This window comes from Tachypleus tridentatus, chromosome 7, assembly GCF_004210375.1.
Source record: "Tachypleus tridentatus isolate NWPU-2018 chromosome 7, ASM421037v1, whole genome shotgun sequence".
In the NCBI taxonomy this organism is placed as follows: domain Eukaryota; kingdom Metazoa; phylum Arthropoda; class Merostomata; order Xiphosura; family Limulidae; genus Tachypleus; species Tachypleus tridentatus.
The window spans coordinates 137,814,319-137,830,992 of NC_134831.1; the positions used below are offsets into that span (position 1 = coordinate 137,814,319).

Consider the following 16,674-nt stretch of genomic DNA (forward strand, 5'->3'; position numbering starts at 1 on the left):
CTTCATGACACAAACACGTCTATATGTAATAACTATGATTTGCTTTACTTCATGACACAAACACGCCTATATGTAATAACTATGATTTGCTTTACTTCATGACACAAACACGTCTATATGTAATAAATATGATTTGCTTTACTTCATGACACAAACATGTCTATATGTAATAAATATGATTTGCTTTACTTCATGACACAAACACGTCTATATGTAATAAATATGATTGCTTGGTAAGTTTTACTTCTTTGCTCTGAATGACCACAGATATAAAATACTGATGGATTTTGATGTCTGCAGGAAACGAATGTTCTTGGGTTTAAGGGCCCAAGGAAGATGACTGTTATCATTCCAGCAATGACACTTGACAACAAGAGGGTTGATGTCAAGCCAGTTTCTGTAAGTGAACCTTTTTTATTTACCCTTTTTTTACGTACAGTCTAAGTGTGTTTAACCTCAGAGTGTCAATAAGTTCATAATTGTATCTTTATCTAGGAGCAAACAGAATTAATTGGCATTTAACAAGGAAATTTATTCTCTAAAGATCAACACAGAAAATGATATATCATCAGTGAAAACTTTAATACACCGTATAGACATCAGTATGTCTATATAAAATTATTATTTCTTGGTTAACTACATGGTTACTATTAGATTTAACAAAGACTTTTGTAATTACCTTTTGTAAAGTTTATAAGATAAAGACAAGTACATAAAATAGAGCATACTTATAACATCAATACAGTCATAATATAAGAACATCTGTGTGTAACATATAATCTGTTTACAGCACATAAGAACATGAATGCCCAATCTTATATCAACTTTGTTTTACCTAACATACTAAAAAGGCATATGCATATTGTAACGTGTAAGAGCATAGATATATAATATCCAGGTTTGTATTGGGTTAAGGAATAATTCGTGAGCGTTTTTTCAAGTTAACGAAGTATATTCATAAATGAAACGCTTTCTCAAAATATTTCATGTCATTTGGTAGATAATTTTTTGCTCTAATAGATGGTGTGTTTGATTTTCATATGTCTTTAATTTTTGCTTTCATTTTCAGCTCATTAAATGGAATGTCAAGTGGACAAAATCGAGCATTTTCGACACCATCTGCTTTTCGCATTTAATTTCTTGCAATTTCGTTTAAAACAATGCATACTATATACCTAGGTATTACATGAAATAAAGTATCATAATAAATGTTTTGGGTGTAATGTGTTCATGCATTGAAGTATTGTATAGTCTTGCATGTAATGCTTGAATGAAATTATTTAAAAACGCTCACAAATTATTCCTCAACCTAATATATACACCTAATACATTGGATAAAAGCATGAAGATGTTTTAGTACCTAATAAATTAGGTAGTGACCTAGTCATTCAGCACAATCTGAATTATATGTAATACAGTATACTTTTAAGTTTTTATCTAGTTTATTTATGTTATGCAATCTGATTATAATTCATTGTACTGTGGATAAGTACATGCACACGGATATGGAAAGCACATGCTTATCTAATACAGTCCTGTGCTAGTACCTAAAACAGTAGTTAAGAATATGAGATAATAATAGATGAAACATTTCTAAACAAAATCATTTTTCCATATCTCTGAACATAATTTTGAATTATGATATAAAAATTATTTATCCTACATACATTCTAGTGCTAGTGGCTAATACAGGATTTAAAACTTTAAAGTATAGATGAAATAATTATAGTTAAATTTTACTTCCATTAATCTGAATGTACTTTTGATAAATCAATTAAAATATTTTATCCCTATGTAACACTATTTGAATTTCAGCTTTTAAATTTTTTAATGTTCATGTGTTAGCCTTACTTTCTATTCCACTGAGAAACTTTTAACATAATTTATATTTCAATCCTAGACATTCAATTTTCATTTCATATTTCATTATAATTAATATTTAAATGTTCATCAGTCTGCTTTAATATTTTCCCCCTTATTTTCATCTTGTTTCTTGTAGCCATGGTTTCAAAGTTAGAAACTGTTATAAGCTATAATTATGAGAAACTCTGAGCTCAATGTTAGCTAATAAATAGAATTGAAGTTAGGCTTTAAAGGTGAATGTTTTTCATGAGAGATTACAGCCAGATGAAAATAAACAAATTATTTTGCTTTGTGTGTTTTTAAATGTGCTCTAAATGGGTTATGATTACTTTATATGAGAATTGGCTCATTTATTTGGAAAATTAGCTTAATGATGAAACAAAGCATGAAAGTAATAACAGGAAGGATTTAATTTGATAGGTATTTTGGAATCGTCAAAATGACATCACGAGTAATCCAGGGTTACAAAACAAACAAACAATATTTGCAATTACAATAAAAATACATACATAAGAAATAAATAATTTGATTATACAAACATAGTAAGAGAAAACAAAAACTAAGTAACAAGTGAAGTAGTTAAAACAGGTTTAAATCCAGTGAAGACATACGCTTTAAAATTGTGTAATGTTGTTTCACATTTTTATATAAAGACATTATGTATATATCAGTACCACATCCCTTTACATCCATTCTGTGTTATTGGATGGGGAAACAAAAATATTTCTGCCATGTTACAAGTAAACACAAAAATATTGTATAAAGAAACATATAATAGGAGTGTCATAACTTAATTGTACCTTTTGATTCACCAGTGTGAAACTAGTGTAAAAACAGTTAAGTGTTAAAAATATTATACTTTTGGTGTTATACTATTATACTATATCAGTATAACGTTGGTGTAAAAACAGATATATGTTAAAGCCATCATGCCTTCTGTGTTATACTATGTCAGCATAAAATTGGTATAAAAACAGACATTTGCTGAAGCCATCATATCTTCTGTGTTATACTACATCAGTATAAAGATAGTATAAAAAGAGACATGTTGCAGCCATCGTACCTTCTGTGTTATAGTATGTCAGTATAAAACGAGTATGAAAACACTCATGTTGTATTTTGGTATCTTCTGCTTTGTTCTTTTTCATTATAAATCTGATGTAAAAATACATATGTTAAAATAACTATAAGTTCTGCATTATATTATGTCACTATAAAGCTGATATAAAAACAGATATATGTTAAAGGCATAATGCTTTCTGTATTATACTATGGCAGTATAAAATTTTTATAGAAATGGACATTTGTTAAAGTTGCCATATATTCTGCTTTTTTATTATTCAGTTTAAATCTGGTATAAAAACAGAGATATGGTAAAACCATCATACCTTGTGATTCTTCTTTTTTTGGGGTAAATGCGATATAGAAACATGTTAAAACTACTATACTTTCTGTGTTAATTAGGTTAGTATAAAGCTGGTATAAAAATAGACAGATGTTAAAGTTACTCTATCTTCTGCTCTGTACTTTTTTCAGTGTAAATCTGATAAAAAATCAAATATGTTTTAACTCTGTTGAGATAATAAGGATGTTTCATACCCTGTTCCTGTAAAACCATACATAAAAATGTTTACCTTGATTACAAATACATTTAGTGTATCTTCAAAAAATTTGGTGAGCTTTTTACTTTTTAGTGAACATTAGTTGTGTTGTGAATAAGAAAAAGTAATATTAGTCACAAAATAATTTAATAAAACATTTTTTTTAATCTACAGATTCAGTCTGATTCAGACTCTGACAGGCTTGAGTGCAAGGAGATTTTTATTGCTAAAAAAGTGCTTCTTTTCAGTTTAAAGATTTCATATTTACTTTGCATAACCTCTAAAACTTTGTTAATTTATATCAAGATGTTTTTAAGGTAAGTTTGTATTCTGTCTGTGATGTTCTATACCTAACACTAGCTAGAGCCAAATCATCAATATACTCTAAAACTGTTTGTTGTGGTTTGAGAACACTTATTTATGTCTCAGTAAATCTAGGCATTAGGAAGTTCACACTGTAACAGTGAACCTTGGATTTTTATAAAGTTTATGTCTAAAATAAATTGGATACTGTGCATGTTAGGATTTTGTTGTTTGAAACATGATAAAGGAAGACTTGTATCTGATGATTATGAAATGGCTAGTTTATTAAATTCTGCTTTTTCTTTAGTTTTTACTAATTAAGACTTAAGCAGTATTCCTCATCTTGAGCAATTGATAGATAGATGAGCTCGTTAAAATAAATTTGGGAAGTTTAAAGAATTATAAGACTCCTGGGCCAGATAATATTTCCCTGAGGGTTTTAAAGGAGGTTAAGGATTGGATATATGAGCCACTTGCCAAACTTTTTCATAAGTCCTTGAATAGTGGACAAGTACTAACAGATTGGAAATTAGCTAACGTCACTCCTATATTCAAGGGAGTTAATAGACATAGTCCCAGTAATTATATGCCTGTTAATCTTGCATAGTTTGTGAGAAGACTTCTGGAAAGTCTGATAAAAGATACTTTGCAAAGTAATTTAACAAAGTTTATAATTTAAAGAATAACAAACATGGTTTCACTAAGGGAAAATCTTACCTTACAAATTTTTTGATACACTTTGAAGACGTTACTGCATATGTAGACAAGAGTAAATGTGTGGATTTTCAGAAAGCATTTGAAAAAGTGTCACATAAAAGGCTTGTAAAAAAACTTATCTCTATAGGTGTGGAAGATAATTAATTAGATAGAAGAGTGGCTTGATGGAAGAAAGCAGAGGGTTAGTATAACTGGATTAATGTTCTAATTGGTGTACTTCAAGGCTCAGTCTTAAGACAGTTTCCCTTTTTTATTTATATCAATGACACAAATGAAGGAATGATCAATAAATTACCTAAATTTGCTGATAACATCAAGATCTTGGGTGTTGCTGGCTGTGAAGAGGACACTGTTACTTTACAAAATGATTAAGATCATTTTAGTGTGTTGGACAAATAAATGACAGATTGTTATGTATTTAAAAATGGCTGGTATGGATAGAGAAAGCACTAGTAAAGGAGCGAACAACATTTTAACTTTTTTTGGTCATCATCAGCCATTTTTAAATATATAGTTTTCTCTACAAGTGGGTTTTCTCATCATCATGAAATGGCAGATTGGTTTTAATTATAATAAATCCAAGATATTGCATGTGGGTTATAATAATTTAAATTATAAATATAACTTTGATGGGAATAACCTTAAGAGTGTCATGAAAGAAACTAATTTTGATATAATGGTTTATCTGTTTCTTAAGCCCTCAAGCAATGTGCTGTTGCTAATGGTAGGGCAAATAGGATTTTAAGATGCATATACAGAAATATTGAATACAAGTCTGAATATATTATAATTTCATTGTGTAGGTCACTGGTTAGGCTACATTTGTAGTATTGTGTTCAGTCTTGGACTCCTTACCTTAGGAAATACATTGAATTGTTGGAAATGTTTCACAGCAGGATTTCTAAAATGGTACCTTGGAGGGAAGGGTTGTCATATGAGGGGAAATTAATATCCTTACAATTGTTTTCTCTTGAAAAAAGAAGAGTTAGAGGGGATCTTATGGAAATGTTTAAGATTGTAAAAGGAATTGATAATGTTGATGCATCAACATTTTTCATACTTAGCAGTGAGAATGATAGAACTAGAGGACACAAATATAGATATCTATATGGTTAAGGTGGAAAATGTCTTTAGCTAAGACAATTTTATTTTTCAAATAAGGTGGTTGGTCTATGGAATGGGTTGTCTTTGGATGTTGTAGAAACAGTTAATTTACGTGAGTTGTAAAGAAAGCTTGATAGATATATGTGTGATAAGGACTGGCTTTAAATTTTTTCAATTTATAGTTTTTGCTTGGCAAGAGGTTACTGAGCTATGAGCTGAGAGTTTATACTTGAAAAACTCAAAGCAGTTCTATGATTCATTATGCTGCAACTAAAATAATTGCCAAACAAATTTTATTTGTTACTTTTCAGATATTGATGTGAAACTCTCTGTTGCATTTTCATTGTGCATCAATACATAACATAAGAAGGGATGATCAGTAGAGTGAAATATTTAATAACTATTATACAAATGTCTTTTTTGTTTGTTGATAGTACTTTTAAGATGTGTTTCAAGAGAAAGCACTGACTAAGCAATTAGCTTTTCTATATTATGAAACAAGGAAAGATAAAAGTTATGTCTGTTTATACCAAGTGACTGTTATTTAAATATATAAGCCTTTAGTTCATTTCTATTCATTCAATTAAAATAAATCTAAGGTGGCCAAATCCTGTAAGATACTATTAGTTTATGTGGAAAAATATTAACAGTAAATGTACTCAACAAATAAAACAATACATTATTAACTTTATAAGTACAGACATAAGAAGGATATATTTGGATAGCTACTCTTACTCGCTAATTATTGGTTTTATATATATTTTCCATTGGATGACTTGTTTATATTAATCATAAGAAGGTGGATAGTTATGATGTAATAACTGTGTAAGTAGGAGGGAAGACTAGCAACTTTATAGTTGTTAGTGTTAGTCGTAATGTTGTTGTATAGTTAAAATGTTGGTGTTAGTTGTAATACTGTTGTAATGTATAGTTAAAATGTTGTCAGTGTGAGTCGTATTACTGTTGTAATGTATAGTTAAAATGTTGTCAGTGTGAGTCGTAATACTGTTGTAATGTATAGTTAAAATGTTGTCAATGTGAGTCATAATACTGTTGTAATGTATAGTTAAAATGTTGTCAGTGTGAGTCATAATACTGTTGTAATGTATAGTTAAAATGTTGTCAGTGTGAGTCATAATACTGTTGTAATGTATAGTTAAAATGTTGTCAGTGTGAGTCGTAATACTATTGTAATGTATAGTTAAAATGTTGTCAGTGTGAGTCGTAATACTGTTGTAATGTATAGTTAAAATGTTGTCAGTGTTAGTCGTAATACTGTTGTAATGTATAGTTAAAATGTTGTTGGTGTTAGTCGTAATACTGTTGTAATGTATTTTTAAAATGTTGTCAGTGTTAGTCATAATACTGTTGTAATGTATAGTTAAAATGTTGTCAGTGTGAGTCGTAATACTGTTGTAATGTATAGTTAAAATGTTGTCAGTGTGAGTCGTAATACTGTTGTAATGTATAGTTAAAATGTTGTCAGTGTGAGTCGTAATACTGTTGTAATGTATAGTTAAAATGTTGTCAGTGTTAGTGTAATACTGTTGTAATGTATAGTTAAAATGTTGTCAGTGTTAGTCGTAATACTGTTGTAATGTATTTTTAAAATGTTGTCAGTGTTAGTCGTAATACTGTTGTAATGTATTTTTAAAATGTTGTCAGTGTTAGTCATAATACTGTTGTAATGTATAGTTAAAATGTTGTCAGTGTTAGTCGTAATACTGTTGTAGTGTATAGTTAAAATGTTGTCAGTGTTAGTCGTAATACTGTTGTAATGTATAGTTAAAATATTGTTGGTGTTAGTCATAATACTGTTGTAGTGTATAGTTAAAATGTTTTATTTCTTTATTTTTTTTACATCATACTATAATTCTGCTTGCCAGTATGCAATAGAAGTATGTATGGTAAAAAAAAAATGTTACCCAAGAAAAACAGTATAGGTGCATCATGTACTTGACAACAACCAACCTGTCTGTAGCAGGGAGCTGTTGAAGTCACTACAACTGCTCTGTGAATGAAGGAATAACAGTGAAAGGCAGCTGTTTTACTTGCCATTTTGTGCAACAGCATCAAATCTTGGTTTTGAAAAACATTTGGAAGGTTGTAGAATAACATTATAAGTTTATTTATTGATAGTATTAAATAAAGTTTAGTCCTAACTAAACTTAAGTAAAAAACATATACTCAAGTTACACTGTTAATTTACCTCTTTACCAAATTTAGGCCTGGTATTAGTTAAGATTTTATACTGCATGGCCTATATACAAGTAGACTTAAACATTTTAGTGTCTTGTATTTATAGAAGTAGCATTGCAATAAAGATACTAATTTGACTGTAAATGATTTGTGGGCTCTGCTAGATAAAGACCTTTAACTGTGCTAAGAGTTTCTAATGTATAATACTGAACTTAGATATATATTTTAATAAAGTGAAAAACTAAGTAAACATTAATTTGCTAACAGTGTAATATTCCTTATTGATTTAAGACAATTCTGATTCTTATATTTTACCAGTACATCAGAGCTGATGATTGAATTTTATTATGTGGAGTTTTGTTACTTTTCATAACTGGTTCTTAAACATTTGTGGTCTTCCATTATGCTACTAGTGAGATGATGTGTATTCCATAGATTGATGAGATTAGTGAAATGAACTTCTATAGCTATGTACAACCTATGTACTTATTTTTTTATTTGGTTATAAACAGTAATAATTGAATATTCATATTTGTTGAAGATCTTTTTCTATTTCAATAACATTTTGCTGCATCAACCAATTAATGGGTTTAATCTTATGTTTTATATCATCATAGTAATAATGATTTATGATAATAAGATTTAAAATCAGCTATAATGATTTTATCATAGCATTTATATTTTAAACTCTTGAGATTGTCTATTTTCTTTTAATTTTTGTATTTTGAAAGAAGTCCTACCATGCTTTACACAGACATACATTTGTAGGTCAGATCTTTAAAACTATGAAACAAATACATTGCTAAATAATATTTTCACTTTGCATATTTTATTGCAAAGAGCTAAACCATTACAGATGGTAAAATTGATCACCATTGCTATTTTTAAGTATTGTGTTTCCTAATTAAATTGGGCCTGGCATGGCCTGATGGTTAGGGCAATTGACTTGCAGTTTTTAGATCATGGGTTCAGATCTCTGTCACTGAACATGCTTGTACCTTTAGCTGTGGGGATATTATAATGTGAGGGTTAATCCCACTTTTCATTGGCAGTAAAGTAGCCCAAGAGCTGGTGGTGGGTAATGTTGAATAGCTGCATTCCCACTAGTTTATCACTTCTAAATAAAGGATGACTATTGCAGATTCTTCCTTGAATAGCTTTTTGTGAATTGCAAAACAAACAAAACTTAATACAAAAAATAACATACTAAGTAATAATCATATACAAAGATTTTCTTTGGTTCTTTCACGTGGAAGTTATGAAATAACATATCAGGTTTACTACTTTTTAAGTTAATTAAATCTTTATGTTAATTCCTAACTTTCCATTCATGGGGCAAGCTAAAACAATAGAAAATTGCAATAACTTGACTTTGGAAATAGTGTGTGTGTGTGTGTGTGTGTGTGTTTGTTATAGCAAAGCCACATTGGGCTATCTGCTGAGTCCACTGATGGGAACAAACTCCTGATTTTAGTGTTAGACTTACCTCTGTTTTAGAAGTAGTACTAAGTTTTAGCATAACATTGTTTCACCACATTTTTTATATCAAATTTAGTACAATATAATTTTACAACACTAATTATGATGTTAGTTTATAAAAAGAGTCTTAAAACTATCACAGGCATATGTTCATTGTTCAATATTTCCCTTGCTGGCATACTGATTATTTGCATAATGTTTTTCAGAAGTCATCCCTACCAGTAGTGCATTACATAACAAGCTAACAAAAATAGAAAGTATTTTTTTAATGGCTATTTTCTAGCTTACATGTGCTGCTGCTACTTTTTGGGATTTACCAAAAGGTTTGTTTTTGCATGCAAAGAATTTCTGGATCTAATTATTGTTTACTGACACTATGTTTGAAATTTCAGGATAGAGATACTTTAATTGAAAGGTGGAGAAATCAGAATATGAAGAACCTATTGGATCTTCATAACAAGACTCCTGTGTGGAATGATGGTAAGTAAGTCAACTGGACATGGTTTCAAGTAAACTAAAGGTTTACATTAAACGCATTAAAATATCCTTGATTGGACTCCTTATCAGTCTTTCTATATATCATAATTATACATGTATATTGCATTTTTTTCATCTTGTTTTCAGGCTATATCTATGTATATCTTTAATGTGATATTTTAAACCAGTCAAAGTTTAAAGGCATTATAATGTGACAGTCAATCCCACTCTTTGTTAGTAAAAGAGTAGTCTAAGAGTTAGTGGTGGGTGATGAGGGCTAGCTAACTTCTTTCTAGATTTTTCTGGCTAAATTTGGGACAGCTAATGCAGATAGCTCTCATGTAGCTTTGGTTGAAACTCAAAACAAACCAAACAGAAAACTTTATGCACTTTTTTGTTTTGTGTTACTTTCAAATCTATTTACATTAGAATTTTAATTTTTTGTTTCACACTGTCATGCAGTGATAAAAGATTGCAGAACTCTATGTGGTTTTATTTTAATCTGGACATTCAGTATCTTTTTTTATCCTTTATATTTTCAGAAACACAGTCATATGTTCTGAATTTTCATGGGCGAGTGACCCAAGCTTCTGTGAAGAACTTCCAGCTTGTCCATGATAATGATGGTAAGTTATACACACATTGAGAAATAGAAGAATGACTGTCCTTCGATCATAAGTTGACTTATTATTCCAATACAGTTTGAAGGATAGGCAGCTAATATTCCACTGTTAGTTTCAGCTATGTATGGATCATTTTCCTACAGGCAGAATATAATACAAATCTTTTCACCAACAAATACAAGTGATGTTGCCCCTTGTGGCTCAGTGGTACGTTTGATGGTTTATACTGCAAAAAGTCACTTTACAATGCTTGTAGTAGGCAGAGCGTTTTGCATACTTTTGTGCTTAACATTAACAATAATGTTTTTGTATGGTATTTATTTTGATGTGGAATGTAAAAGACCTGCACTACTGACAAAAATTAAGGAGTACTGAAATTTTGATCAAACCTCTAAGGAAAAAAAAACAACAACTTAGAGACATTCAAGCAAACCAGAAATTTCTGTACAAATAACAAAAAGCAAAATTAATAAGAAAAAATTTAATATTTTGATGCATAAGTATTTTATTAAGATGAACAATCTTAACAAAATGAATCTTTTAGTAGCTGGTATGTTATCCTCTATCCTTACACTCTTATACCCTTGTTCTCCATACTGCTGACTAGCTAGAAATGTTTATTCATTATATAAAAAGCTTTGGCAGAGAATTTTGTCATTGTAGCTAATGTAGACATTGTCAATTTAGCTAGTGGCAGTAATTTCAACTTGACTGTGCAAAATGTGCTAGGTCAGAACAACTGCTACTACAATCTCTATTCCAACTATTTTTTTAAACCTCAGTCTTTTATAGGTGGTAGACAGGATGCTGGTAATTTTTCGTATAGAACCAAAATCATAACTGTAGTATGTGATTTTGATTTTGAGTCGAGTATTTCAGACACAATATTACAGCCACTTATTATCATAATTCTTATGTTTGTTTAATTTCTCAACTTGGCACACTCTTCTTGGTATAGTATCTATAATTCTCATGTGAGCCTAGAATTCAGATCACTTGACCTCTGACCTGCAAGTATTTCTCTTAAGTATCTGCTTTCCAGAGCTTGAGTTTTTTTTTGTGATTTTATTTTTTCATCACAATTTTTTTCTCTCTAATATTCAAGTCTTGGAATTTTCCTTTAATTAAGCATCTACTCTTGTGATCTGAATTTCTCCGTCATCTTATTTGGTTATCCAACACGCTTGTTAAGGTTTGTACTCTTAATTCCTCTATAAAGGTTCTTAAGGTATTCACTCTCCTATAGTTATTGTCAAATGGTTTTTACCAAAAAATCATAAATATAACTAAAACACTTGCTATCAAGCAGTTGTTTTACCTTCTTCATGAAAAAGTTGTTGCATGATCCTGGTGGATTAAGGATGGCCATTATACCTGCTAACACACAAACACATCTCTTAAGAGTACCAGCAAAAGAGCAAATAATATGCAGCAGGATCTCGTTTCTTGTTGCCAGGGATCTTTCATTCATCACATCAGGGTTTATATGTCTCTGCATGCATTTGCTACCTCCAAAGACATAGTGGACAAAGTTACAGGCCAAATATTACTCTCCAGACACTGACATGTTGATCTCTTGGAAATTCACAGAACCTACTGCCATCTATGAATACTAGAGGAAAATATTGCTTAAAAATCTGGGTGATTTGTTTCTTTGCACATGCCAACTAAGCTGTTTGGTGCCTTGGAGTTAGGATAGGGCTCTAACTGCTGTCCTAAAAGAGTCTGTTCCTGACCATTGAGCACAAAACACTCATTCCGGTAGTTTGCTGAAACTTGTTCTCAAGATTCCTAACACTGATGTGGTTTCTAATGGTTATATTTTGCAGATATCAGTCGTCTACAGCACATTTAGCTCTTCTTCAACCCTGATCTAACCTCCTGGTATCTGTACCACAATCTAGTGATCAGAGAATCTCGCAAGCACACACACACACATACTCTTCCATGACATGTGTCACCTTAATCTTGGTGTATTCCTTCTGTAACAGCATGATGGCTCTGTAAACTTAAATGATGGCTCAAAAAATTGAACATAGCAATATCCCAATAGTAAACATTTTTCCTAACCAGTCAAAAGCAGCCTTTTACATTGTAGAATTATGATCATTTCTCATAAGGGTTTATTATATAAACTTGCATAAACTAGCAAACACTATGTAGGATTACTGTATTTTCTACAATAAATGTGTTAAATTAGAAAAATATTGATAAGCTAAAAATATACATATTTAAACAAACTTCATTATTCTCTAATATCTGAGTGTAATTTATTTATGTATTGAGTAATTGAATCTGCTTATCAAGGCTGGTTTTTAGTCAGATTGTTTTGTTTCACTATAAGTAATCAGCTGAACATCTTTTTGTTTAACATTATAATCAAATAGCTAACTCCTAAAAAATTTATTAATTTTTATTTTCTCATTTTCTTTTTAGTAGACTACATCATCATGCAGTTTGGTCGTGTTTCTGAAGACATCTTTAGTATGGACTATAGTTATCCTTTATGTGCACTTCAAGCTTTTGCTATAGCCATCTCAAGTTTTGATAGCAAGCTTGCTTGTGAATAATCTAGTCAGACATTTTATGTAAGTTGGGGAGAGGGGGAGTTACAAATTTCTATAAAACAGTAAATTGATTGAGTTTTCATGTATCTCACTGGAAATATTGAAGTCTTAAGTTTAATAATGAACTTATTTCATGCTATTTTGCTACAAGCTCACACTTCCTGTATCTCACTGGAAATATTGAAGTCTTAAGTTGAATAATGAACTTATTTCATGCCATTCTGCTACAAGCTCACACTTCCTGTATCTTACTGGAAATATTGAAGTCTTAAGTTGAATAATGAACTTATTTCATGCCATTCTGCTACAAGCTCACACTTCCTGTATCTTACTGGAAATATTGAAGTCTTAAGTTGAATAATGAACTTATTTCATGCCATTCTGCTACAAGCTTAAATTTTCTGCATTTTGCATGAAAATAGTGAAATTTTCCTGATATGGAAGTCCTGAAGTTAATGATAAACGTACTATGTGCCATTTTTGCCACATCTTATGTGGAAAGAGTGAATTTTTTCTGACACAAAAATCTTAAGTTGAATAATAAATCTGTGCCATTCTTTTGGAAGCACATGCATAAATGGTAAATATTTTTTGATGTGGAAATATTAAATATAAAAATATCATCACTGAAATAAATATTCAGTATAAAACAGTTTCTTAAATTAATCTACTCATTTTATAATTTATGTGTTGTAGTTACGTTTTTTGTATCTCAAATATTTGTATGAAACATGTTGAAATATGTATTGTTTCTATTGTAAACCTTTACATAAATTATTCATTTTAAAGCTTTTACAGTTTTAAGCATGCCATTTTTAATAACTGTATGAATATGATATTGATTAGAACTTTTAAACATATTTATCTAAATTCTCTGTAAATGTTTTGTTATAATGTAGAAATCACAGGATGAGTGACAGTTAATATTATAAACATATATTTTGAAAACTGATTAGTATTTTCAATTCTAAAAAAGCAATTAACTTCATTTGTTCATTGTAAATATAAGTAATTAGTTAATATCAAACATACAATTAAGTCTTTCAAGATATGGTTGATATCTTTAACACACATAATCTAACAAGGTAAAGTTTGCCATTTGCTTATCTATGCCCTATTACAGTTTTACTGAATACCTGTCTTCCGTCTTCCACATATAACTCAGAATGTTAATGCTATGGGCAACTATATGCTTGGAAATGTCCCCATTCTAGTCTTTAAGAATATACTCTGTTTAGAGTATTATACTTGTTAGGTAGTCAATAATGACACACAGTTTCCATGAAATGTTGACCTATAATTTTTCAAAAATAAACATATACGTGCATTACTCTATAATATTTAAGGTGTACCATTTTTAATAAGTTAAGATTGCTTAATAAAGTGACTGTTATTTTTGAACATGTATATTATATACACTGACACATTGATGCTGTTATAGTAACTAATGTTAAGCAGTTAATATATATATATATATTGTAAATGTTTTTAAAGGCACAATTAATGCATGGTGTTCTATTAGCTTTTATTCATTGCACATCAGTTACTTCAATAATTCACAGAAACTGTGATTGTGAAAAAAGAAAAACATCCCAGAAAATTTGTTTGAAAATATATTTTCCTTATCCATTGTTATCAATGCCTGAATTACAAGAAAATCTCATGAAACACGACAAAATTAGCTCACTGTGGCCTACCTCGTATAACAACAACTTGAGTAGTATTGTGTATGGTTAAATAGTTGATAGCTGCTTCAAAATTTCTTTGAATACAAATTAAAATGTTACACATTTGAATATATAATAAATCAATTAAATGTAATGGACATTTAACATTACTTGTGAGCATGTAAGTGATGTGTTAGCTTTGTTTTCTTCTATGGATTTGGCTCAACACTCTGTTTTCTTTTATATATTTAAAATACGAGTAAAATATGGATAGCTTTATTGGGTACACGTGTAATATTGTTATTTTTCCTTATGCTGTAGTAACAAAATCTGGGTATGTTCTCCATGGCTGAGTTCATTTTCATTTGGTTTTTAATTAATTAGTTGTAGAGAAAAAACTGTTTTATATATACTAGTTTTTGTCTACCTAATTCAAATCTTTTTTCAGAGTTTTAGTATTACATATTTTTCAATATGAATTTTAATAACAATTATTGATTATGGAAATATTTTAATTATTTTATGGAATGATATCTTTTTTTTAATTCTGATTAGCATTGAACAAGTATTTAAAAATTCACAATATTTGATAACATATCAGATTTTATCATTCTCTATCAGGTTGAATAGTAGTTTACTATTTATTGGAATATCCTATGAACAAATTTGTGTTTTGAGGCTGGATCCACATGGTTTACAGAATAACCTTCATTGTCTGGAAATGTAGTTTGTAAATAGAAAGACAAGATTCATTATGATAGTCAGACTTCTCTTGTTGATATTTTATTTTATAAATGGCCTCTTCTAGAATATTTCAGAATTCTGTAATATTTGGCTATCAATTTCTGTTTGTCTATGATTGAAACATCCTTTATTATTATTTTACAAAAATCAGGTAAGTATTTCTTTATGGTTTTCAAATATAGACAACTTTTCTGCTCTAATAGTTATAAATGAATTGGCTTAATAACATTTTGACTTTTTTCTTTAAGTGTTTGGAGTAACATTTGAAGTTGCTAAAATAATTGTAACTAGACATTAAGCTAACTTCATCCATGTACCCTGCTGGGTTAGAAGTAAGTTTACAGATTTACAACATTAAATCTGGGGTTTGATTCCTCTTGGTGGACAGATTGCAGATAGGCACTCCATAGCTTTATGCTAAAAAAAAAACAAATTTATTTACACATAAAAATAACCAGGGTATGGAGTACGAAATGAGCTATTATAGCTAAAAGTAATATAGGTTAAATGTAAAACAAAAATATCTAGATATATGAAATACTCTATTACAATGTTAAGTATTTCAAGACCTGCCTAAAAAAACCAAGAAAAAAAAAGTTGCTTTATTTACACAAATAAATTTGTTTTACATATGTATATAATATAAGGTTTTTTGCCACTTTATTCTAGTTGCCAAAGACATCAATTAACATTTTTTTCCCAATATTTCTTTTGTGTTTGCAGTGGTGTTTTATTGTTATACACTCGTAATTTGGTTTTATTGTTTCATATTTGTTTATAATGCAATTCTTCAATTATGTATATATAGAATGTTTGAAATTTCAAGCGTTAGATATTGCTTACATTTTGGAATATAAAGTTGATAAAGAAAAGTGAACATTTAATGATAACATTCACTGAAAATAAGTGATATCTAACCAAATGCATCCTAGTGATATTAACCCTCGTCTTCTCAGCAACCGCTTTTCTAGTTTAGTTTTGAGGCCTAAAAACTTGTATGTGCATATGTTAATGTGTACAAATCTATAATTTATATAGTTACCATCATTTACAGATATACTGTGTGAATAATAAACATTTATAAAACTAAAAATGTCTTGATTTATGTTAGATAAGTGAATGAATATAATGTATGATTACAAAACCTAATAGTTAGGGTTGTTATATTCTTGAATTTACCAAATTTTATGTATATTAATATGCAGTTAAACATTGTGTTGCTGGAGTTCTGGTTGTAACTTGATTGTTAAAAAACAACTACATTAAACAAAACACATAAAACATAACTTTTTAAGTCAGACTACATTAACATGAGTGTGGTATTGGTGTT

General features: G+C 29.5%; 1 protein-coding gene across 7 annotated transcripts in view; it reads left to right on the top strand.

Moving 5' to 3' along the window:
- Positions 1-16,437, top strand: part of LOC143256699 (protein king tubby 1-like) — an 81,315-nt gene extending 64,878 nt beyond the window's left edge. For 5 of the 7 annotated variants that reach the window (XM_076514248.1, XM_076514249.1, XM_076514250.1 and 2 more), the window contains 4 exons: positions 301-399; positions 9,659-9,746; positions 10,286-10,369; positions 12,803-16,437. In XM_076514248.1, the coding sequence (XP_076370363.1) occupies positions 301-399; positions 9,659-9,746; positions 10,286-10,369; positions 12,803-12,936 (405 nt within the window). In that variant the 3' untranslated portion in view covers positions 12,937-16,437. Of the gene's footprint in view, positions 1-300; positions 400-3,638; positions 3,801-9,658; positions 9,747-10,285; positions 10,370-12,802 lie in introns of those variants that run through there. The other 2 variants (XM_076514253.1, XM_076514255.1) reach the window with 2 other exon arrangements.
- Positions 16,438-16,674: the final 237 nt, after the last annotated feature.